The sequence below is a fragment of the Danio aesculapii genome, chromosome 12 (genome assembly GCF_903798145.1).
Source record: "Danio aesculapii chromosome 12, fDanAes4.1, whole genome shotgun sequence".
In the NCBI taxonomy this organism is placed as follows: Eukaryota; Metazoa; Chordata; class Actinopteri; order Cypriniformes; family Danionidae; genus Danio; species Danio aesculapii.
This window is the reverse complement of record NC_079446.1, coordinates 23545645-23573177: the sequence shown is the minus strand read 5'-3', so window position 1 is coordinate 23573177 and position 27533 is coordinate 23545645. Positions and strand designations below refer to the sequence as shown.

Sequence of the window (27533 nt, the reverse complement as noted above, 5' to 3'; positions counted from 1 at the left end):
ATGATTATTAATGTGTAGGCTTATTGTCAAAATCTTCTCTGTCCTACGGTACTTTTCATAAGAACCAAATGATCACAGAAGTGCTCTTATAGCCTAGGTAGTCTTGGAAGTGATTGTTTGTTTATTTGTTGTGTAACTCAGATGAAAGAGACGTGCATTTGTTATCTGCAGATTAAACTTGTCACACTGTTTTCTTCATCAACGTGGCGTTGAATGTTAATCTTTATTATGGTTGCTGTAGAGACTTATACTAATACAGCATGTCTGTTCTTTCAATAGGTTTCCATGTGATGTTTCTGCCTTTCAGGATGGCTTATATACGACGTACACGTGCTGCTCAAAAACAGGCATCTACTTTATGTATCATTGGACCGTAAAAACAACAAATTGAAACCTTATGTGCTAAATATTTAACCATATTTTTGTAATAATAATAGAAATAAATAAATGAATAAATAAGCTAAACCTAAAGGCAAATCCAAATTTTAATGAGCAGAGAAGATCATGACTGTGTGAATCCAGATTATAACACGTTTCTGGGAGCTGGACAAAGCCATGGGCAAGGAGCAGGATCTTCTTCTGGCTGTGAAGAATGGAGACCTTCCCTTAGCTCATAAACTTCTGGCCAAAATCAAGACCAACAGAAACAGTGAGTATGCTGCTTTTATGTATGCATGTGCATCTCATTGTGCATTAATGTTTTAAGCATAGAGATATGCAATTTAGCCATTTGAACATGTAAACAAACTCCTCAGCTCTGTTTTGAGTCAGCATTATCATTCACAAATCATATTTTGCATCATTCATTGTTTAAAAAGTTTCTGTTTAACATCTAACTATTTTTTTTACTTGATATAAGCTGTAACTTGACACTCTGTACAACCATTCTTTAAATAATTTTGTCCCAGATTACACTATAGGCTAAGAATTTATTTCAAGGTCACAGTTCATTGATTTGACTGGCTCAGAGGTTTCTGTGTCTAATATTTAGATGAATCATCAGGGACTCATTTTTTAAACATTTGAGCTGCAGTAGCAGTAACACTAGACTACATGCTGAATCAGCCGGATTTAACACTAAACAACAGCTGCATAAAAACTGAACACTGTATGACCAGTGGCATTTCTTGATCATTCCAGTAATGTGTGCACATAGATGTGCACTCTGATGTAAATGGCTACCTATAGACGAAAACTAGTTTGTTTGGTACACCCAAGTCTTTTTGTGTGGATTAAATGAAGTGGTCAGTTACTCACTAGGGGTTAGCTGTTGGCCAGGTTGATGCAGAGCACCTGCGGAGGATGATTTCAGGACACTGTAAGTCTTTATCAAGCAGATGGAGACTGTGTCTACAACAAGAGGCCAATCTAGGTTAGTTTCAGAGAGTCAGACGGTCAATGAACTCTCAGGATATCTGAATAGTGATAGTCTATTTTTTTGCTTTTATTCTGACTCAAGGTATTGATTATGCTGTTAAATCTTTATATATTAATATTGAATATGTTCCATGTCAGTCAAAATCTCATATTGATCTGGATCACATCATGGCTTGACTGGGTTTGATTTTACAAAACAATGTTTGAAAATATTGAAATGTGTTATTACAAATTCATATCGGATTTTATTTTATTTATCTTGGCTTTGTTTTAATTTACTGTTTATTTACTCATCGTCAGACTATCTAAGATGTAGTATTGGACTTTTTTTTCAGTAAACATCAAACAAGCCTAAACCATGATTTCATTACCATTGATGAAATGTTATCAGTTTCAAAACTATTTTTTTCTACTCTACTATGAGTAAAGCACTTGCTTATGGCTATATTTTATGCTGGGTCAACTCTATAATGTATATTCTTAACCATTGGGCTAATAAATTTGAGTTGGAGGCTTAGAATAAGTTTGGTGTGAATGATTTTTTTTTTTACTTATCTGCTCGTGAGCACTGAATGATTTACACACGTACATTTGTCTGGAAAGTGACCAATAAATTAACCACCCAACAAAGGTAATTTCTGTATGGTAAGTTTTTGTCATTAAATCTGTGCTTGTGCTTATTCTGGATAAACCTAATACTTAATGAAAAATTAAGTATGACATTTAAAACCCGGGGATTGACTTTTTGTGGACTCCTAACTTTTGACATACAAAACTGCGCTACAGAACTGCTTGTTGAGGCTGTGCATTAAAGGTAATGGTCTAAAAAAAATTCAGTTTCTTGCCGAGACCAATAATTTCCCTTCAGAAGACCACAACAGACCACAAAATATCATCAGGAGCCACTTGGTGTTAATACTGTTTTGAGTTCATATGTTTTTTTCAATCTCAAAATGCTGGTAGCTGTTGATTTTTGCATTTATGGAAAGACCATTGTTTTGGGACAGACTTCCTATAGGAAAAGAATACCCAAGACATTTCACTTGCATAGTTTAGAATGGAGATAAATGCAATGATCAATACATCTTCCCCACATTCTAGTACAGGAGCCAATCATCGATCGCTATAGACTGATGGTTCTCCTTTTTGGTTATGAACTCCCTGTGCTCGTGTTTGTGTTTGAAAAAAGAGCTAAATCTCAGCGAATACTTGCTTTAAAGACATAAGAAATAGATCTATATAAAGCTAAATCTCTACTCGGTTGAAAACAAATGTCCTGTGGTTTGGTAAACCATATGAAACTAATGTGAGGTAATGTCTTTGACTAACATCATGTTTAATGACTTCCCGCCTCTGCCATTCAAATGCAGATCACGTGATGACAACAAAGAGGTTGCTGTAGATTTGCTGTTGAAAGCTTGGCTAAAACAAGGCTAAATTTTGGCTGACAATGAAAATCTAACAGACATCTAAGAAAAGCCCAAAAATTAGATTAGACACACTTCATATGTATAGTCATTCATATCTGTCTATTTGACGATTAGTCTATTCTTAGACGTCTATTAGATTTTTACGGGCAGTCCAAATTTAGCTTTGTTTTAGACATCTGTTAGATGTATTTTAAAAACAAATGCTTGCTGGGAAACAGCAGATTTTATAAAGTATCCCTTCAAAGTTACAACGAAACAGAAGTAGTGACATTTTTTTTCATAACATTTCTAGACTTTTTTTTTTTCAGAGTTAGTTTGTAGTACTCCATTTAAATCAGTTCAGATGAACTTGTACTTGGCCCAAAACAAGGTCTTAACAACCTTTTGCCAAAACCTGGTATCTAGTGTTTATCCCTGCCCCCACCTGTCTTGTTACAAATCAGGGATAACCCATATGGCAAACTGACAGATTAACTTTGAGAGCTGGGCTTTCAGTCACTGGGCTGCTTTACTTTCAGTCACTTTGTGTTCCCTAAAATGTAGCCAGTAAATTACAAAGGTTAAAACCAGTGACACACGAGTTGACTGAAAGCCAGTACGTTTTTCCACCCTAAGCGTGTTTTACACAAGCATGTGCACGTTTTAATACTCTCTTCTTGTTCATGACAGATGGGGAAGGCTACTCAGGACTCTTTTGGAATCTGCTCAATGAGTTAATCCATGAGCACTGTTGTCAGTCATCGCTAGATAGTACAACCGAGTAAGGCAGCCGTTCTTTCAACAGGTCCCGTATCTTACAGTCAGCTTTTAAATATTCATGGAAACTAGAGGTAATTAAAGGATGGACAGTATTATTAGCATTATCCGAGAGCTTGCATACATTTACTATTTTAGGCCTAATTAGCCTAAAGAACACAAGGCTACTGTAAAAACCAAACAGCACAAGAAGATGTGCAGCATCTCACATCTCTATCCTCATGTTTATTTGTTTACTGAACGTGATTGCTACATGTTTTGTCTTTGATTTATTAGTTTTAGCCCTTGTGCAGTTCAAATTTATTACCCTTTTGTCAGGTTAGGAATAAAAACATCCAGTGAATTAAACTGCTGTAAAAATGCATCAGATAATTTTTTTTTTAAATTTCTTTTGCAGAAATCTGTTAATCAACCGTTCTGATCAAAACTACTAAGTTGTTTAGAAAATTACAAGATTTTAACTCTTTAAATGGCAAGTTCACAAATTGTGTCACTGATTTGGTGAAAGAAAACCACACAATGACGTATCTTCAATATAAAAAATAATTTGGACTGGATATTTAGTTTTGGACATGTGAAAGATTAGTAACAACACTGAAAAAAATTATTCAAAGATGATTCCTTGGATTTACTAAATTTTTTTACATTAAGTGGTTGTAAATTGTGAACATTGCTCAATTTAATTTGTTTGTTTAAATTCAACACAAATAAATTGTGTGCAACAGTTTTGCATGCAACACTTTTTTCAGTCAACATTGACTTTAATGCATTGTTTGATTTTCATTTTTTCTCCCTAATTTACTGTTGGTGGTTGTTTTTGCTCCATTGACTTTCATTATAACCACATTTGATGGTGCATAAATACACAGTCTTTGCTTTTATTTACTCCATGTAGTTCTGAGAGCTAAGATGCATATTTAAGATGCCATCTGATGATCAACAGTAAAAATAAAAAAAATGTACCTCTTACCAACAATCAAAAAGGCATGATTAAATTGTGCTATAGTTTTGTAATCAAAAAATGTGGTTAAAATGGAAGTCAATGGGGCAAAACGAACAAACAGTAAGTTAGGGTGAAAAAATCAATCAAAAGCAATGCATCAAAGGCAATGTTGTTTTACATGTCCAAGACTTTGATTAAAAAAAATCCAGTCCACAATTACTTTTTATATTGAAAATACATCATTTTGCATGTTTTTTTTCCACTAAATCAATGACATCATTTGTGAATTTGGCAATTAAAAAGTTAAAATCCTGTAATTTTGACCAGGACTGAGGTTGATTAACAGATTTATGCAAAAAGTTTGAACAACAAAACAAAAGGGTAGTAAATTTGCCCAGAGTGAATCATTAAGGTTTTTTTTTTTTTTTATTTAAAGCATTTTCTTGAAATAAAATTTGTCACCAAAAATCATTCTGCTAGCTGAAAAAAAAAACAAAAAAAAAACAGTAATGGCCAAATAAGACACAAAATTACCCCAGAGTGGATGAAAACAACCCCAACATTACACAGCAACAAAAGTGCTTATTAGTGTCGGTTTTGTTAACAAACATGACTAAATGGGACAATAAAAACATTTTGAATGACAAAATATAATGAGAATCAGTGGACACTTTGATCAGAAATAAAAATTATGTTAAAATGTGCAGGAGGGTAAGATTTAGGAAGATATCTAATCAGGGCACTTTCAGACTGGCAAACTATGCATTTTTCTAGGCTTGATTACAAAAACCAAATTCAAACAAAAACAGTGGAAAATGTGTTTTAGTTTAAAACTGTAAAAAAAAGAAGCTTCAAACCGAACCAAACCCCCCCGAAAATGTTATAGTCCGAGTAAGACCAGATTTTCTATGCTCACATACTGTAGAAAGCCATGTAAAAGCATACAAGTACTGAGTTGAGTTTTTTGAGATTTTTTTTTTTATTTTGTCACACTTGTGTAAATTTCATATATATTTTTCTTATTTTAGCTTGAACTAACACTTAAATTCATTTGACTGCAGTTCTAGATTCTAGTTCTAGTTGTGTAAATTGCTTCCTTGTCCTCATTTGTAAGTCGCTTTGGATAAAAGCGTCTGCTAAATGACTAAATGTAAATGTAGATCAAATAAATACTATGGGCCAGTATGACACCAACTTTTGTTCCTTTTCACACTACTTATATTCACGGGGCCATTTTATATATAGACAGATTAAGGATTTGTTTTGTGCACAACACCAAATACCACAAAACAACTTGATGTCTATGCTTTGTAACTGAATACATTACCTATCTATCTCAATATAGATCACTTTTTTTAGTGTTGCCACTTTGTATGATGTTGAGCACTTATGTTTGCGTTCAGAGAAGCAAGGTTTAACAAAAGAGATAAAAGTAATGTAAAATCATGCATTTCTCTTATACATTTGCTTTTGAAAACACTATTGGTTGTGTTAAGGGAAGGTTATAGGCCAGCGGTTCTCTTGGTTGTCTGTATGACAAGAACAAAAGATGTACAAATGCATGTATCTGAAATGCACAACAAAATGCTGAGTTCAGACTGCACGATTTTAGCCCTGATTTTGACTTGCCGCCAGATTTTGAGAAATCGCCGAAAGATGCCTGAAATCACACTCAATTTCCAATGAGTTGTAGACACCCGTGAGATATTTGACATGTGAAATGTGATTGACAATAACACCGGCGATTACCTACAGCCAATGAAAGAGCAGCATTCACTACTATGAGTATTTGCAGGTCAGTGGGAGGTTGGGGGAAGCTAAAAGTGCTTCTTTTATAATAAATAAATTGAGGGATACATTAAGGAAAACTAGTGCCAATTTGGCAGGATCATCAGTGTCTGTTTGACGTGTCAACTGATCAATATCACAACCGGGTCGAAAAAGAAAAAAGTTGAACATTTTCTACTCCATTAAAAACTTCTTTCTCATTATGTAGTTAATAACAAAGCATGTACTGTGTGACTTTGTGTTATATTTGCGTGTGTTTGGTTGTAAGACGTAGTTTGCAGACCGAGACAAAGTTGTTGGCAATTCTTCCTATTGTAAAGTCATTCAGTCTGAAACCCCCCGTTGACAATCCATCTTGCTGTAAAAACACAGCAGCGACGGAACGCTACCCCACATAGTCATGCAGTGTGAAATCATCTGTGACGCGACTACTTAGAAAATCGTGCATTCTGAACTTGGCATATGTAGTGTATTTCAGATTAACGAAAATGTAGACGGCACCTTTTAGTGGATTTTTCATCCAAAATATGCAACAAAACCCAGATTTCCTGAAGCTGAATTGTACATTTTTACAAAAAAAGTAGGCTGAAGCATGTATTTTCAGTGAGCCTGGATTACTTAAAGTGACAGTAGCCTTGGACTTTCATTTAATGAATCACCAAGAACCACAGTTTCCGCTAAAAATCTTTAATGTTCTACTGAAGAAAAACAAGTCACATTTTTGGACCAACAAGTCATCATTTATTCAGTGATTTCAGTAAGTAAAGATACATATTTTCCCATTTGTTTTTTATTATACTATACAGAAGTTTAGTACGTTCTGTGTGGAAATACAAACCACTTGTTGTTGGAAACCCTGTGCATCACTTCTAGTTAGTACACAGTACGAAAATCTTAGCTGTAATAAATATAGGTGTCATTAAGTAGTGTACTTTTCAGCTTTGATCTGTCTCGTTTGATTTCCGGTTTTACTGTTGATGCAAACCACAGCAAATCTCTTCAGTGTTAAAAAGCACATTTACAACCTCATTGACATTATGTAATATAGGCAGTATGTACTGTATACAGTCATTCTCGTAACCAGTAACCAGTTTAGACTTAATATAATAATGAGTATAACGACCTCTATGACCCAAATGTTCTGTATTGCGAAGCTTAATAATGACCTAGTTTGTGATGCTTAATATAATTTTGGGTATAACTAAATAGCCATTGTTCAGATGATCCCATGCTTCTTTGTTAACAAAATCTTACTGAGCTGGTTATTTCCAACAGCATTAGTTTAAAGAAATAAATATAATTACTCTTCCTCATAAAAAATGCCATGTTTAAGTGTGTCAAGACTCCAGAATTAAGGACTGACTTGTTCTTCAGATTTGTTTACAGTCTTCAGCGACAAAATCTTTAAAACGCAGGCGACAAAACCAGACTGTGCGGAAGATATGAAATCAGAACATCATCATGTCTGCTTTCGTTGTAATGATCTTATCGTTCACCAGATGACTGACTATAGGGTTAATCTGTAAACTGTATCTTAAATACCACAACTTTCTTCATGATTGGATAAAGATTTTATTGTGAAAAGAAATTGAAAGATTATTTACGTGCAGGTAACGTTCATTAGATGGCCAGATGTCTTTTCCCACTTTCTCTTTCTGTGTGTGTGTGTGTGTGTGTGCGTGTCGCAGAGCAGGTTTTGTTTCTGTTTTCACTGCATTTTTAAAGTTTTGATAATATCGGTGTGGTGGTGTGTGTGATTTTTGACCTTGTAATAAAGTCCATGTAATATTTTTTATTTTATCAGATTTATTTACGTTAATTTAGTTTGTTATTTCGAGTGTAACCAACTGAAAATGTCCTTGCAACTAGCTGAAATGAAAAAGTTTTTAAATCTTTATCTTTCCCCACTTAATTTTAATTTTATTTAATGAAAAATGATTGTAGTTTTGCGGTTTTTAGTTAACCGCAAATAACCTTGATTAATTCAACCATTCGTATATTGAAATAAAGATGAACGAAAAAAAAAATGTAAATATCAAAAAGGATCTGCTTAATATAATTTAAAATAGCATAAGTTACTTGAACTAACAATGATCATTTACATTATATATTAATTGATATATTAAGCATTTATAATAAACACATTTATTAAATGTTGTTATTACAATACTAATACAATATTAACATCATATCTTTCATCTATTCAATGTATCTTAAGCTGAACTAGCAATGAAAAATTTTATTTTTAAATTAACTACTAACTATTCTTAAATTAAGATTAATGAAGATGAATGAATGATAAACAAATGCATAATTTTGTCACTACATTAAGTTCACTAATGGGAACTTCGTTATTAATTAAAGAAATTGTTTAATACACCATTTCAATGTGGTCATGTCATTGGCTCATGCACTTTTCCTGCTCATTATCAAAATATTTCATAACTGTAACAAGAGGCAATTCAATCATAACTTAACGTTAAAACAGCTATCATAACATTATTTATCAATATGTAGCTCTTTTTGTATTGTCAGAAGATATAGAAATTAAAAATGTAAAACAGGAAATACGTTGGGACCATTGTATTTCTTCAAAATGGTCTATATTATAAACATATCGTATTCTTATCCATTATTAATTGACAGTCTGAACTAGTCTTGTATTTTGCAGAATGAGTATTGAAACTTTGCATTTCAGATGTAGGTTTGAGTCTTTTGCAAGCTCATTTACAGGATTGTAAATCTACACTCAGCAAGGAAGTCAGACTCTTGTGCGCAGTCGCGTGTTTGTTACATAACCAAGTCTTTCGTTTATCTGCTCTCATCCACTGGCGGTGAGCTCAGACAGCGTGCAGATTTTCCACTCGTTTTGTTCAGGGAGTCTTTCATCATATGCAGAATGTTGTTTAAGAAATGAGCCGAGATCTTGTGTTTGGAAAAGGTATTACAGTAAAACCTTTTTTCCTATTTTAGGGCGTTAATTCCCTTTGAACACACTGTCACAAAGGCTCATGGGATAAAAAAAGCAATGTGACTGCTGGGTCTGCTATGCCACAGAAAGATGCAAAAATGCATGTGGATAAACAACTGTATATGTTTAGGCATAAGCAACTATGAAACGTTTGCTGTTTTCATTTTCTCTTAAATCTTTATATTTATATATGTGTGTGTGTGGCTTGCAGTTTTCATTGACTGTAGTAGAGTTTAGTCAGAGGTTGTTTTTCACTGTACTATTTATTGGAACAAATTGTTGCTAGGTCATTCTTTCAAGTCTATTGGCCTAAATTGCTTTTGGCAAGCCAAACCAAATCGTTTGTGATTCATCTAATTACAGTCATTATCCAGTCTGTACAGAGCTTTACCTCCAGCACCTGCTTTGTGATCTGGGACATTTTGGAGAAGTACTTAGTCTTTTGTAGTGTTTATATTGTGTATTTTATTAGCATTTTGGAGTCAATTCAAATGCTAAATGCTATTCTACTTTAGTTGACTTGAATAACAAAAGGTCAAATTATAACCATTGAGAAGAATTTGTTTTCTTAGGGTTATTCTACTATGCGACTAGAATATTAAAATGTGAATTAATTCTATATATACAGTGCTCAGCATAAGTACACCCTCAAAAATCTATCTTTTAGATTAATATTTTTAATAGGAAGCTGTACAATATTATATTTGTGCATATACTTTAGATTAGTCAGTACTGAAGCCAAATCTGGAGCTTATCTAATAAAATAACTTACGATAACGGTCCAAAAACTTGTACACCCAAATGTATATGTTATAGAAAAATATTAAATATAAATTTAAAAAAGAGGAAAAATCAAGAGAAACAAAAAATGTAATTTGCAATATTTTGATTGAATTTAATTGTATTATCTTTCAATTTCTAAATATGTTTGGTGACTAAAATATTATTTGAATAAATATATATGTTTAATAAATCTGTTTTGTTTAAATGCACCAAAATACATTGCTTATATTCACTGAGAAATAAATAAAAATGGAATGTACTCAATTATGCTGAGCACTCCATCCATCCATCCATCCACACACACAGTTGAAGTCAGAATTATTAGCCCCCCTGTTTATTCCCCCCCATAGAAGAACATAATAGTTTTAATAACTCATTTCTAATAACTGATTTCTTTTATCTTTGCCATGTTGACATTAAATAATATTTGACTAGATATTTTTCAAGACACTTCTATACAGCTTAAAGTGACATTTAAAGGCTTAACTAGGTTTGTTAGGTTAACTAGGCAGGTTAGAGTAATAAGGCATGTTATTGTATAACGATGGTTTGTTCTTCAGACTATCAGAAAAAATATAGCTTAAAGGGGCTAATAATTTTTACCTTAAAATGGGTTTTAAAAAATTAAAAACTGCTTTTATTCTAGCCGAAATAAAACAAATAAGACTTTCTCTAGAAGAAAAAATATTATCAGGCATACTGTGAAAATGTCCTTGCTCTGTTTAACATAATTTGGGAAATATTTAAAAAAGAAAATAAAATTCAAAGGGGGGCTAATAATTCTGACTTCAACTGTATATCTATATTCATATGAATGTCAGATCACCCATTTTAATGTACAAGCTAACAAATATAAAGATGTCTATTTTTTTATAGACATTGTCGGGTAAATCTTAATATTTCAAGTGTCACAGAAATAATGATTAATAGTGAAAACATTCTGTGAAATATGTTTTTGTAACTATTACGATTACATTGAAGATACTCTACTATTCAATATATTATATTTCTGTCATCATTTCTAAATATATTAAATTTATTAAATTTCTAAAACTTTTGAGCAAATAAACATGTTTATTGAAACATGTTTTTATTTTTTTGATTGTGACAATCACAAGGAATTGTGAGATTTTAAATTCATATTCAGCAAAATGATAGCATCAGTACAAATATTATATTTAAATATTTTATCTTAATTGTTATTATAATTAAACAATGCCTTCAATAATATCATACATCATAACTATATAAAAACCATGTATATAGTACCTCATTACCATGCTGAAATGTATCTTATGTAACTAATGAAATGACTTATGTGATACTCCTGTAACTCCCATAGCTTTTTGACAACAATTATTGTAATGCTCTATTTTTGTGTGATTTATAGTGTAATTATATTCATTTTGTGCATGCTATTTTAATACATTTAATACACGTTTACATTAATGATATACAGTAATACAATTGATATTTTTATGTGTTCATGTGATATATTTTTTTCACAATTCCATGGTTTAATAACTGGTACCATAGTACACCATAGTGAAAGCATTGAATAGCAATACTGTAATACAGTGTTACGAAATTTGATCTTTATTCTGTCATTTTGCTACAAAACAGCTTAATTGTTTTATGTTCAATCCACTTAAATTTGTAAAATTATTAATTAAGCTACCCTAATCGATTTAGGTTGGTACAACATGGAGGAATTGTTAGAGTGTACAAGACTGTTGATTATGCCCCAGACACTTGCATCTACGCTTCAGATTCACTCAGTACCTGAATGTTGTTGGGACTTTTTTGAGGGGCGATTCTATTCACAAGAAAAGATGGAAACATGCCTTTGAGCATTACAAAAAAAAAATCAGCAGGTCCAGTGACAGTGAATGACTTGATACTAGGTGTCCTTTAAATTGGCTCATTATGTTTATTGTGTGGGTTTAGGGAGTGGTTGAGTCCTGCGCGGTTACTGTGGCTCATTTCATTTGAGAGATGCCCACATTAGAAGCAGCTCTTCCATTCAGTGAGAAAAGACCACTGTTGACAGACACAAAGGCTGTTTGTGTTTGCACGCACGTTTTTGTGTGGATACTGTGAGCGAGGGAGGGAGATGGAAATTGAGAGATCGGGGTGGGTTAGCCATGTCTGGAATGTTGTCTCGTGTTGAAACTCGAACTCCTCTTGAAAGGCGTGCTACATCAACTTCTTTTTTTCTTTCCCTGAAGCCAAATGTAAAGTTCATAGCTCGACTGGCATCTTCCCCTCTGCCCGCTATAGACTTCATTGGGGTGGTTGTGGTAGAGTACAACAGTTTCTGTGATTAGCCCAACATGAGCCAAACATAAAGGCTTGTACTGTAGATTCCTCAGGTTCAAAGGAAATCAGTGGTGCCAATTTGATGCTGTGACAGTCTTGGATTGGACAAAGCGGATGTAACCGCATCCATATTGATATGTTAACAATCACTTTGCATATACAAACATGTTTGCTGCTTGTCCTGTAAATAGGGCTGCACGATATTGCAATATTTTATTTTGTCTGCGATTATATTTTCCGATATGAATACAATTTCACCAGATGGTTTGGGTGGCTCTATTTCATTTTTTTTTCTGGGGATTTTAACAGTATTCAGGTACAGAAATTATACCTGATATCTTTTTCCTAATATCTAAATTCTTAAAACAAGAAACATTTCTAGACTAGGAAAATAACATTGTTTTCAGAAATGTTAAATAAAATAATATTGTTTTCGTTTTGAAAGTTAGATATTTGGACTAGAAATAAGACAAATTCTAGATGAGAAAAGCATTTTTTGCAATGGAAATGTAAAATAACAGCGTACAATCATCATCGTAAAGATAATTGAATATAATTCATCTTTTTTACACCAAATGTCAACATTTCTTGTGCCCAAATGTTTTAAACTCGAACTTGAAATGCTCACAGGCCTTAAAAGCACATGCTAATGATACTTTTGCTCTATTATAGTTAAACTTTGCAGTGACTCTACAAATCACATGTATTCTGTTGCACCTGGTCCACTGTGATTCAGACTCAACATTGTAAACCCTATGATGTGACTATTGTGGATGTGCACATTGTAATATCTATTCTGAAATTATATATTGTGAGCTCTACCAGTTTAGTTAAAAAGAGAAAGTGTCACGCAATTATTAAAGATTTTGTCACAAATTAAGGAGTGTTCATGCTTATGCCTTCACACTTATCGCAAGTTCATATTGTAGGATTTTCATTATATCATAATCGTTTTCACATTGCATAAATGTCTGGGGTAGCATTCAGTTGCTGCTCAACGAAAAGAGGTTACACATTACATGAATTTATAATAGGAAGAATTGTGACAGCTCTGTTTGGTTTGCAAACTAACTTCACCCCAAACTTTCTGCTGCTCTCATCATTGGCTGAAGGTCATTACTGATTTATTTTTCAGTCAGAACTAATTCTGCATTGAATCAGATTGATTTTGAATCACCAACAGGCCCAGATACAGTGTTAGCTTCGTCAATGAAAATAGCTTGATCACAAACAGAAACTTGACAGGTCTGCATTACTATTAACATTACTAAATGTGTGTTTCGATCCACTCATCCAATGAATGAACAGTACAGTGCAGAGGATTATAACAAAAATTGACATTTTAGTCTAATCTTTTTCCGTCAACAATATTAGGCCGTCTTCGTTATTATATGAGCTGATCAAAGTGCACGCATTCATAATTTTCAGTCACGTTACTAGCACGGAGGACCTGTTGAGTTTCTGTTTTTCGCCCTTATTTTTGTTGACAAAATTATAACTGTAACGTGCTAAATGTTTCATGGGCATTTCTGATTTTCTTAGATAACATTCACACTGTATGGTTGTCGAATAAGCACCGATTTGTTTCTGATTTCAGGCACCTACCACCTGTAGGAGAAGACACTTTTTTTTCTCTTTATATGCACTGTATATATTCTCTACTCTTCATACACGTTCTTAAATTTTTTTTTAAAGATCTTTAGATCTGTTATTGACATGAGGCTTTTTTTTTCTTTTCTCCCTGACTAGGCAATACAAGTTGGATATGCTTTTCAAGTGCCAAATGTCTAACGCAATAATAATAAATGAGAAAAAAACATCAAGAACAAAATAAATAAACAGCTTAACTAAGTTAGACTTGTCATTGCCTCTATATATTGCTGCTACTTTGAAGGGCTTCTTTTATCATCATTTGTAATTTACTTTGAATGAATGGGTTTGCTAAATTAATAAATGTCAATATAAATGTTTTAAATTATTTGATTATGTGTGAACTAGGCCTGGGACGATAACCAGTTTCAAGGTATACCGCGGTTTGGTAAAGTCAAGGTTTTAAAACCGACAGAATTTTCTGATATACAGTTCCTACGGTATGAGTAGAGGCTTTTTTTGTTTGTTTGTTTTTTAGGGCCACAGTATCTCCAGCAGAAAAGGACCCTCCACATCAAAAGCTACGGTTACAAAATATTTTAAATGTTTCTTAAAATAAAATATATTGTGTTCAATAGGGGGAAAAGTTTTATTTTTACCCGTTTACCGTGAAACCGTGGTGTTTTTAGCCAAGGTTATCATAGTCACAATCTTAAACCAGCCCTTGCCAAAGTGTGAACACTGCCACCTGAAAGTGCACCAAATAAGCAGAGTTAAATATGACCATATATGAATCAAAGACGTACATATAAAGGAACAAAAACAGGTCATGTCATCATAAGGTGTGATCATAAAAAGCATAGAATACCCAAGGTGTTTTTTTTCTCTTCACAGATACAATTTGTGTCTGAAATGCATCTCCGTGAAGCACATCATCATTTGTGTAAGAGAGAAATCCCCAGCATCGTTTTGATTTGTTTATGTATTTATTTGTTCTTCATTAGTGTCAGGGTTGGCAAGGAGGACCCAAATGCAGAACAGACAGGAGAACACAAGGTTTATTTACAGGACTCGAAAAAATAAAAAAATATTTAGAACTCGAAAAATAAAATGAAACAAAATGAACTAAAAACTACTAAAAATTAAAACAAAAGGGCGAAAGGAATAAGCTATAGCTTAAAATAAAACAAAGCAAAACACAACAATCAGAACTAAAAAAAAATAAAGAACTAACAAAAGACTAGGTCCAGACTTGGACGGAGGATTACAAAAATGGCAAAATGAAAAACTCGTTAAAACTCAAATTAGTCTTGAACTACAAACAGAATGAAAAATGAAAACAGCAACCTTGCTGAAAGAAGAAAAATAAATAAACAGAATCCAAAAAGATAAATGAATTCGAGATAAAGATCAAAAAGACTAGTACTAGACTAAGGCTAGACAAAAGAAACAAAACTAGACTATATAAAAAAAACCTCTGTCTGGCAGTAAACAATATTTAGCGACAAGCACACAAAAGACAGTATGACGAACCGGCGAGGACAAGTGGAAAATGAACTTATTATGAAGGGAGTAGAGAGCACGAGGAACATAATTAGACAAACAAGGACTAAACAAGGGGGCAAGGCATAGGAAAACAAGGAGGCGGGACAAGGGGAGCACATGGCCAACACAACAAAAGAGACAACCATGTGCTTATACACAAAACAAACAAAGAGACATTAAACACAGACAGGAGTGACAGGACTGTAAGTGCTGGATCCTGACAATTAGTTCTGAGCTGATTATTCCATCACGGGTTCATATATATAGTGATCGTGTTCAGCTCATATCACAGCACAGGTTCTTGCTGTGAGCTGAAAAAAATACTGTGTTTTAACATTTCTATAAATGCAAACACACACACAGACTGGAAAGAGTGTCTCTCTTACGGGTGGTTTGTCAAACCCACTAACCTGCATGAAGTACACTCAGAATTGCTCAATATTTTTAAGAAACATGGAGTGTATATAAGAAAGTGCTGAATAAGTACTTGAATGATGTGTCCGATGGATAGAAAGCCAAATCCAGACCGACAAAAATATGAATAAAGTTTCCATTGTTTTAATAATACACTAATTTTGTATTTTGCTATATGAAACTTGACCACATCACACCTATCCTTTACTCACTTCACTGGCTCTCTGTTAAATTCACAATTGATTGAACTACTGTTGTTTGTTTTTAATGCAGTAAATGGTCTTGCACCTTCTTATTTATGTGGGATTTTAAAGGTTCATAAACTAAACAGGGCCCTACGATCAGCAGGCCATTTGTTTCTGGAGGTCCCCAGATCTAGGTATAAACAATGGGGTGATCGTTCATTTGCTGTGGCAGGTTCCAAAACTGTGGAATACCCTCCCTTTAAAACTTTTCATCAGCACAAATGTGGCACTATTTAAAGCTAAACTTAAATCCTATTTATTTAGACTTGCTTTTGATATTCCGTAGTACAAAACGATGCTTTATTGACACCTGTGTTCCTAACATCTGATGTGTTTTAATGCTTAATTTTGTTTTTAATACTGTAAAGCACTTTGGGCAGCCTCCTGGTTGTATAAATAGTTAATTGCTTGATTGATATAAAATAATTATTTTCTTGTTTCTGTAGAAAACTGAAATGAGCTTTTTATAGATGCGAAGAAATGCAGCATTTTAAATGAAATATTACATTATACTGTACACACCAAAGGCTGAATATTATTTTTGAAAAATAGCTGAATCATAATAGCTCTTAATATAAACTTAAGAAAGTCAAGAACAAGGTGTAGAAAATAGTGGCTGATATTATTGTTTGAAATGAAAGGTCAGGTTGAGTGCTTTTCATTGTGAGATGCAGAGATGGAATGCAATGATTGGCTGAATTCAGGGTATCATATTTGATTTCCTTATATAATAAGTAGAATCAGAGTAGAATGCTATTATTTATCATGGCAGGTGTTTTGATTCTCTTCATTTGACCTTTTTATTGCTCCTAATAATCATAACTAAACTAAAGTTGCACAACATGACTAGTTACTTACAAAAAAGGTTTACATTTAGGTACATCAAAATTTTGCTGAAACTAATTATGGTACATTTAAATGCTGTTGCTTGTTTTGTAATAAACTTTTAAAAATACATTCATGGCATATTTTCACATACAGTTAAGTCCGAAGTTATTCATACCCCTGGGGTATGAGTAATTTCGGGCTTGACTGTACATATACTTTTACTATTAGATCTTGACCTTGAAAATTATCATTACATGCTTTTCTGTCTTACGTATAGGGTAACAAGAGAACAGCCAAACACAGGGCCGGATTAACCAATGGGCATTATGGGCACAGTCCCAGGGGCCCGTGCAAACTTGGGGCCCCTGCGAGGGGGGAAAAAATGCCGATTTTGGAGTGTCTATTTAGGCTAAGTGCAAAGAGCTTGTTGGAATAAGCTAGCTGAGTGACTCTAGTCCATCACTGTTTGATCGACAGACACAACTTAACTAAAGAGAGCGACCAACAGCAGCGTGAGTGGCATAGCTCGTAAAGCGCATGGCAACATGTTTTGATGCGATCGATCATGAACCCGGTTCGAACCCATCGTCTGATGAACACGTTCTTCTCCCCCCCCCACTACATATCAGATTTTGCCTACTCATCATCATGAGAAAGACAAGTAGGAATCATTAATAAGTGTGTGTATTATAGAAGACTCAAAGAACTCGTCACCTTAGAATTATAAGCTTCTGTCTGACATTTTTGTCAAAATTGAGTTATTCACATATTCTTATTAAATGGCATCTTATTTACATTATGTGATGTTTTTGTATAAGTTGTTTACATTTTAAGACTTTTTATTTAAAAAACAAAAACGGTTTATCTACAAAGTCGAACTTTAACTTGGATCTATAAGGTTCTTTCTGTGAGCCAATCAGCATTTTGAATACATGCACGAGGACCAATCAGGATTAGCTTTTTTTTACCATTTCGCCAGACTGCTCCATTGACAGCAGGAAACAACAGAAAGACAAAATCACACAAAATCAGAGTCGGCTAAATAATGCCACACCACACAAAATTGAGAAGTGTGTAAATATGATGATTTAGAAACATTTCTTGACATTCAGATGAAATGTTAAATTTGACATTGTTGAAAAAGAAACGAATATTAAAAAAATGTCTATATTAAATTGTGTGTATTTATGGTAAGTGAAACATTTTTCAGTGTTCATTAAACTCATTTGCTTATTGTCTGTTTTCTTTTAAAGTCTTTAAATTTAATATTAAGCCTTGAAATACTTAATTTAATTCATGGGGCATATAATTTAATCAGTGTGATTCAATAATTAATATAAAGCATAAACTTTTATACATATTAACATATTAATTAGATAAAATTGACACCTGCATTGGACAACATATTAAGCACCCTTGTATGCTTAATTTAAACAAGAAAAAAAATATTCATCCTAAAACATGAAATAAATGTTATAGAAAGCAAAAATGTAACTTTCTCAAGCATCAGCATGTTACAATACCAAATTATCAATTTTTTTGGTTTGTATTTCTTGAAAAGTAGTGCTTTAATGAATGATCTGCCAGATAGAACCTTATATTTCCAAGTGGAAAATGACTTTTCAGAATGAGTTGGTTCTATCTGCATTTACCATGGTTTTTTTACTCCAATTTGCAAATGAAAGAGAAGTTTGATAATTTACATTTAGAGAGCCCTTAGGGTCTCTGTCATGTTAATGCATGAAAGAGAACCGTTTCACACATATTGTTTGTTATATAGAATGCAAAAACTTTGAAGCTCAATATCTCAAATTCATGTAGAATGCAGATAGAACCTTATAATTCTGAGGTGACGAACTGTATTAAAGAGGTGTTCAGGGGCGTAGCAACCGGGGGGGACGGGGGGGATCCGTCCCCCTCACTTTTAGTGACAGACCATTTAGAAACAGGTGATTAATAATTATATGAACATATGATCTTATACAGCCGTCCCCCTCACTTTTAAAATGTCCGCCACGCCCCTGGAGGTGTTAGATCCAAATCATATGCATTATAAGTTTGTAGAAGTTATACATTTAAAAATACCCTTAAATATATATTTTAGTACTGCTTCTGTGAACTTGAACAAGTACTGTACATTAAAATCTATTAATTTTCACTAGTTGTATTAGTATATATTTTTTAAAATGTGCTTTAAATGCTTAAAAAATAAGTTAAATTTTTGTAGACTAGAAATAAATGTACTGTAAATCATTTGTTTAAAAAAGGCGGGCTATACATTATAGATTAATTTTATTAAAAATATCATATTAATCTTATTTTTTAATTCAACTATAGTGATGTGGACAGGTAGGGGGGCTACAAGACATTGTGCCCAGGGGCCTCTGAATTCTTAATTCGGGCCTGGCCAAACAGTATCTTTTGAAACCTACATTCCTGGTATAACAAATGTAGTTTCCACAATAAATGACTGATATTCTTCCTGATTGGTTTTAATCCAGAAGATGTGGGTTCAGGAATTCATTGCATCTTTATTGCTCCCACTATGCTGGAGGAAGCAAATAGTTATAGATCCAATTTCTTGCAGTGTTCTCTGAAGTGGAGCGGGAGAGAGGATCTTTTGTGATGGTGATGGTTTTAGATGCAAGTGTATGATTGAAGTGTATGGAGGAGTTGTGGAAACGAAAGAAAAAGTTTAGGTTTTACATTACTTTTAAGTCAGAAATGGGACAGGCAGCTGTGTGTTTACTGACAGGTAAGTGCACAGCGTTTACATTTACAAAGATTCTTCTTTTGCATGTTGTTTGAGATGAAAGCAGACAGGATGCAGTTTATATCGGAGCATGTTTTAAATGATGACACAGCTCTGTTGTTTAGAGGACACGCTCGTCTACCATCACTGTCATTTGGTACAGTCTTGCTCTGCATTCATCATTCTTCACTCTTATTTTCCCTTTAGCGTCAGGTGGAGCTTACAGTTTTATATTGTGCCATGTTTCTAAAAAAATGTTTACACAGTGCTTACAAGGCAGCTCTATTCATCATCTATTCTGCTTTTGTTTACTTGGTTTACTCCTTGTAATTTTTATATTATAGCGTGAAACAGCTGGGTTCACTCCATTTATTTTGTCCATGCTGAATTTTGTTTATAGCATATAACTTTTAGTTCTTTAAAGATTTGAGTTCAGAGATCTCATAACAGAATCTAAAGCAGGTCACACACCGGATGCGCCGCGACACGGTGCGCACATGACAGTTGGAAGTATCGCACACCAGACGCGCACATGTTATTTAAAATGAAACTAATCAGATGGCGCTCTGTGGTGCGGCAGAGATATGAACAGTGTCCTGAGTCGTGGCTGGGTGCCGCCAACAGCCGCTGACTTGCGGCGTCGGTGTGTGTACCCTGATAGAAACCTGTGCTTAGATTTCTGAAATGCATGGCGCTATGTGGCGCGTCGCCGAGCGGCGGGCGTATGCTTTACTATCGGAAGCCACCAGCATTATTTTATGAGAAATAAGTCAACAACTGAAATTGTAGTGAGAAACGGCGTTATCCGACCAAATTTTTCACCAGTCAGAGATTTAGGTTGCATTTACACGTTATTTTATGTTTTTGAATAGTTTTAAATATTTTGAAATGCCACATTTACATGAACCGCTTTTGCTTCAGTTGTTTACATGAATTAAAAAAAAAAGTGTTTGGGTTGATTTGCACATATAAAGTACTTCACAGACAACAAATAAGAGAAGTTTTTCATATTGAGTTATAACAGGAGTTCTCAAACTCGGTCCTGCAGGGCCAGTGTCCTGCAGATTTTAGCTCCAACTTGCCTTAACACACCTGCAAGTTTTTTGTTTGTTTGTTTTTTTTTGTTGTTTTTTGAATACATTTTTCACATTTGTCGAGTGCCTTGGACTGATTTTTGTTGCTTGTTTTGATTAATCCCTAACCCAAAGAGCACCGACAAAATATTTGAGCTACCCCTGAGCGCGTTTTTTTTGTTTTTGGATTATTACACCTGCAAGGATGTTTCTAGAAAGCCTAGTAAGAGCTTGATTAGCTAGCCCAGGGATGTCTGATTGGGTTTGGAATTAAACTGAGTTAAAGCATTAGTTTTGTTCTTTGTGTCGTGTGACTGTTCAATGCTATCTCAAGGCAATTCGTAACTGTTTGATTTAGTGGCTAATTCGTATGAAATCGTACAATCTTATTCGTATAATTTAGTATGATTTGCTTATCCCCAAATGACGGTTGGGTTTAGGGGTGGGGTTAGGTGCCACACCTCCTTTTAAAAACCGTACATTGTCGTACGACTATACAAATTAGCCACTAAACTGACAAAATGTAAAATGCTTGTGTTTCCTGTTGAGCTCAGGCTGGACTGTGGTCCATGTCAGGTTAAATACACATGGTACATGTCAAAGGTTAAATATGCAGAGTTCTCTGAATTTAAATATTGTTTCCATATGCACAAAAATGATAAATTCATCTTTATTTTTTACTTCAAGTATGCACTTCTACAATGGATTACATATCTTTAAATCAGCACTTTTCTGTATTTTGTGATTTTTATCATTTTTTAATTGTTTATACTTTTGAATTGCGTTACGTGATCTTGATCTTTCTTACAAAAGCTTGTCTTGAAAAGTGACTTTTGTTTTAATTTATTTTATATAGTTTAAAGTGATATATTGTCTGTGTTGTAAATTACAGTACAAAAACCTGCTAATAAACTGCCAGTACTTTTTTCTGTTATTTTACGGACTTAATTCTCTATATATAATTTATATAAACAATATCTTGTCTCAATCTACTAAAATGCCAATAAAAGTCATTTTGTTTAACTGCAGTGTTGAATTTTCAACATCAGAAATCGAAATAGCATAGATAAAACTCACATAATGCATTTCACACCTGTAAATAAACAGAAAACACTTGTGAATCCCAAAACACAGAACCTGTTAGTTAACAGATATTTTTTACAATATAATATTGTAGTTAGTTCTCCCATTAAAGCTATTGAAGATATAGTTCACCCCCAAATTTAAATGACCTCATCATTTATTATTATGTGGTTTTAAACCTTTATGGTTTTTTCTTCTGTTGGAAGATATTTTGAAGAAAGCTGGTTTCTGATATCCATCATATTCCATAGTAGGGAAAATTATATAGTTGATGGTAGAATTTTTGTTTTATTTGGGTTAATAATACATTTCATGTCTTATACATACCTGAGACTTTTTGTTGATTTTGAAATTATTTTTGATTTTCAAATGATTCTGTATTTTACTGAAGACAAAATAAAAAAAATAAAAATAAAAAACCTGTAAAATTCACTCTTATAGAACACTAAGGTCCAGTCCTCAAATCTGATTGTTCAAGTAAAACATCCTAAAAGTTCTGATAATAGCACCCAAACAGTTCTGAAACTTGTAACTCTGAAAGTCTGGCCACAGGTTCCAAAAAAAGATAGAGAGGAACTGTGGCATGTCATTTAGCATTAAAGGTATTTGTGGTCACTCTCAAAAACACAAGATGCCAGCTCTTTATTGTGTATACAGACATGTTTAGTCAGAGAAGTTCCTTAATCTTTCCTAAATTGGATTGTTGGTATACTGCATGGCTGTTATTTAGACGGATTAAATAGGAGAGCCTTCTTAAAAAGCAGTCTAATTTAAAAGAATGGTTTCCCCTACAATCAGAAATTTATAGCAATGAACTTGGAAAAGAGTTTGGAATCTCATGTGGGTAAAAAATAATGACAGAATTATACTTTTTGGAGGAACAATCCCCTTAAATCAGCTTTGAATTGAGAAATACTGACTTTTCCGTTCATATGCTGAAGTAATTGTTACAATGACATCACGAATGCATTTACATATAAATATTGAGGATGACAAAAGGCAGACTTAATGAATGTTATGTTACTCATGGAAAATAAAAACATGATTTAACCATCGGTCTACATGGTTTTGAGTACAAAACAATTGACTGTTGAAAGTTTGAAACAAGTGCTTTCATGCCGTAACATCATCATGCCTCATACCTTTCTAATGGAGGGATCAGCAGCTGAATGATTTGTTGAAAACATCCCCACATCACGTCCTGACTCTTATTTCCATCTGTTTTCCTAGAGTTACTGGGCTCCACAAAGAGGCTTAATGTGAATTACCAAGACCAAGATGGGTAAGTTCTTTTATTTTCCACACAGTTGGTCCAAATAGTGTGAAAAGAAGCTTGAAATACATTTGCACATATAAATAGTTGTCCAAACCTGCCCTTTTTACTGTTAAATATTTATATAGAATCTCAGAAAAGCTCAGACTTTTGAACTGCCGAGGAGCAGATTGAAGCAAACACAAGAGCTACAATTAAGTTTTGTACATGTGCACATTTGACCGATCAGATAATTGTGCCATGTTTAAAGAGCCGAAAGTGCGCTTTTTAATTGTCAACATGTTTAACTTATGTTATTTTATTGTTTAATAGTTATTAAAAAAATTAAATCACATATTTTAGGGCTGAACAAATTTGCCTAAAATTAAATTCTCTGTAAATTGAACTTTTAAACTTGATTACAATTAATGAACCATTATTTTATTTATTTACTTAATTTTTTGGCCCTCATAGTTCACTGGCAAGTTTTGGACAGTAAATATGCTCACATACTACAAGTCAGAGATTTCTGAATGAAGGGTGGATTACTTGACATTGAAATAATTAATCTACTATCTACTGTCTATGATTATTTGTTGAACATCAATGTTGAACACCTGAGATTAAAAAACACATTGCCTGAAACCAACAGTCACTTTTTTCTTAGAAAAAAAGGGAAGATAAATAACTTTTGGAAACAAAATAAATAATTTTCAGTGTTTTTCATATTAAAAGTAGAAAATAAGCAGAATCTCTCTAAAAAATAAAATAACTCTTGGATATTCTGTTAATAATATTTTAAACAGTGCATTTCTTGCAACTTCTGTAAACAAATATTTTAATGTAAATAATAATTTTAATGTAATAGATAATATGCCGTCTCAAGGCATCTATGGCATGCTTCCAGTCATCGTCACTGTAGTGCAAAATGAGTCTCAAAAATGGGTCCATCGTCCTACTTGACCAGAGGTCAGATGTGGCTGCAAAGTGGCCTCGGAAGAATAAATCAGCCACAGCCTTTAACAGAGTGGGCTCACGTGACATAGGGGAAGTAATTGAAAAAATTGTCCTGGAAAAATGTGATCTATTATAGGTTTTGAATATCAATTTCGATTACTTTTCGATTTTTATTGCCCAGCCTTAACCTACGTTTGCATATACATACACGCCAGCTTATTTTTATTAATTCATTGTTTTTTTTCTTTGCTGTGTTTTTTTTTTGTATCATTTCAGCACTCAGAGAAGACATCTAATGGAATTTTAATAATAAAAATAATATTAATTATTTTAGCTTACTTGCAGATAGGCCTGTCACGATATCAATTTTTTGTTGTACGATATATTGCACCAAAATGTATTGCGATTTTAAATATATATATATATATATATATATATATATATATATATATATATATATATATATATATATATATATTATTGTCATTTTAAGACCATTTTATGCCACTTATTACTTATTATATAATACCAGAACAGCAATATAATATCACAATGCATGTACACTCTTCCAAAGAACCCATAATATTTTTTTCTTAAAAATATTTCATTTATTTATAGTCATTTTAACAGTTGAATAATTAGGCGTTAGGATCAGAACATGAAAAGGTAATAAATGTTAACAAAAAAGTGCAAGTTAAAACGTAACGGAGGCTGTGTTATCTGCTTCCAGAGCTATTTTCAGTTGTCAGGCACCCACATGAAAATATACTAAAGTAATTTGTAGTAAATACTATAGTTTTATTTAATTATACTGACACTGACACCTCCAATAGAGATAGAGAGGTTGTGCAATAAGCTAAATGTTGCTAGATATAAATTACATCATCACAAATTGAGGTCATGTCCATTGTGCGATAAGTTGATATATTGAATATGGTGACAGGCCTACTTGCAGGTGATACCTGCATTATCATTATCATTTCCTCGGTGAGTCATCTGAGTGAACAATAATTTTCAATAGTAAATTTATAAGATTCATTAAGCTGCTTAATCAGTTATTACAATAATAAACAATATTTTTATGGCTTTTTCAGCTGTCATCACTGTGTTAGGTTATGAGTTGGCCCACACATAAACTGCACATGCAGAAATCTGCAGATTTACAGAGATTTTTAGCCCATCATTGAGTCTATTTATTTATTTGTGTAAATTTACATTTATTCAGTTTTTGAAGTTTATTTAAATTAATTTTTAGTATTAATATTGAGTAATATGAAAATGTTCACATGATTTATTTACAATACAGTTTGTAAAGTCATATTTTTTGTCTTTTAGTAGATATTTTATATGAAAGACTTTCTTTTATCAAAAGGATGGATTTGCATTGTAAACATCAAATAAAAGTTAAAAAGCTATTATTTTTTATTTCATATATTAAGTTTTTAGTTATGATACTCGCAAAATCGTTCCACATAAATCCGAAGATTTTTTACGAAATTCTGTGCAGAAATTGCAAAAAATGTTGACAGATTCTGTCTGGCCCTGGTTATGAGCAATATATTTTACATTCATTCTACACTGTAAACAAAATCATCACATTACAGCATAAGGAGTGATTCCTCATCTATCATTGGACAAATGTTGAGAATTTTAAATGAGATTTTAACTTGCCTGTGCTTGCTTTTTGTTCTTTAAGAGGTTACAAACATTATAATTAAACATAGCACATCCCAATGAACGAAGCAAATATATTTTGTTTACTGAATGCCTCGAGGACACATTTTCAGAACTCCATGTCACGGCTTGTGTTTGTTTGCTGAAACTAGCTGAGGTTTTGTTTGCTTTCATAGTATGTTTGCGTAGATTCAGTCTAAACACTGTGTAATACTGTACTTTCCTGCACTGTAAAAAGTTCTTCAAGGGTGTTGTCTATAGGAATTTATTTTTAAAAGTATATTTCTTTCAATAAATTGATTACCTTTTCTTTTTGGGTTAATTCAAGTTTTACCTAAGTAAAAAGTGTGATTGTTTTTGTAACTTATTATTACCTATCAAAAAATTGTGTTTTACTAACCTTCAAAATAAATTGCTTCTACAAAACTCTATTTAAATGTTTACATCCAAAGTAAAACGTCACGGCCCGCCCACATGATGCAGCGTGCATGCAGAACGACATCGTTGCTCAGAGTGTCACCTGTACCGGACCATTTTCGAATTTCTGTGGAGTTTTTGCGGGCTTTATACAACCTGCTATACATGTAAGTAACTATTTACATTGCATAAAGTAAGGTTTTAGCCGAATGAGCACGCTTTTGTTGCACTATAAAATGTAAACGCGTCGCTAGGTTTCAGACGTTAACTTAAATTTGTCAGTTTTGCAGGCGCCATGCGGCCTTACCGAAGGTATTGAAACTAGCATTAATCCTAAAAACTATCGCTAACGTATGATCGGTATTTGTGAGATATGTTGCCAGATTATGTTTCTACTTAGTTTGGGTACTTTACAAAAAAAATCGTCATTTTGTTTGTCTAGAAACGTTAGCCTTGGTAAATGTGAATTATTTTGTCTCAAATCATTCGTCTTAAATATGCTGGCTCTTTCCGAATTAACGTTAGCTAGCAAAACACTAATAGCGTGGTCTTTTATTCTCGTACATGTGTCAGTTACAGTTTTTTTTTCAGTCGCGGTGCATTTTTCACAACACTTAGTAGACACTCTTTACATTTGCACAACAGTTAATGCATTTCTCAAAACAATTAGTACAAACTGCAAAACCTAGTTGATAACCTGCAAAAGCGTGTCACTTGCTCAAATGGAGAGCTCATTCCTCAAAAGCAAGTATTCATGTCGATGAAAGTGTCACTGTCATCGAGATGAAAAGTCATGACACCATAGTTTTTGAATAAGACAGTCAAATGGATTTGTCATGTTTTCATTATCACAGTTTACTCTGTAATTTTTTTGCAATGCAAAAAAAGTCAGATTTTGGTGACTTCCTGAAAATGCTCAAAACAGCACTATATACTATTTACACAGCCATTTGAAAACTACAGTAAAGTTAGACATCACTGCATTTAGTGAGGTATCTGAGTACAAGACACAGCATTATGCAAAAGAATACATACACCCTTATTTACAACATACTTAAACTTCCTTTGGGTAGAGCTGTGCACAATATTGCAGTACAATAACTGAAACTGAACCTACAGTATAACATACACAGGTCTGTAAATAATTCATGAAATTGTTCAGTTTAGAAGACATTTTCAGGAAAAAAAAAAGATTACTTTTTTTTTATAAAATTGGCTTGACCGATTTTGACAACTAGTTTAACATTTTTGCATGTAATGACTCAATTAATGAAATGAGGACTTAGTTTTATATAGAATGACTTTTCAGCATTCAGAAGTTTAGTTAATTTTGACT

General features: G+C 33.2%; 1 protein-coding gene across 1 annotated transcript in view; it reads left to right on the top strand.

Moving 5' to 3' along the window:
• The window catches only part of caskin2 (CASK interacting protein 2), a 97825-nt gene that overhangs the window by 500 nt on the left and 69792 nt on the right, over positions 1–27533 (top strand). The window contains 2 exon segments of the mRNA XM_056469255.1: positions 280–649; positions 23128–23179. Of these exon segments, the coding sequence (XP_056325230.1) occupies positions 556–649; positions 23128–23179 (146 nt within the window). The 5' untranslated portion in view covers positions 280–555.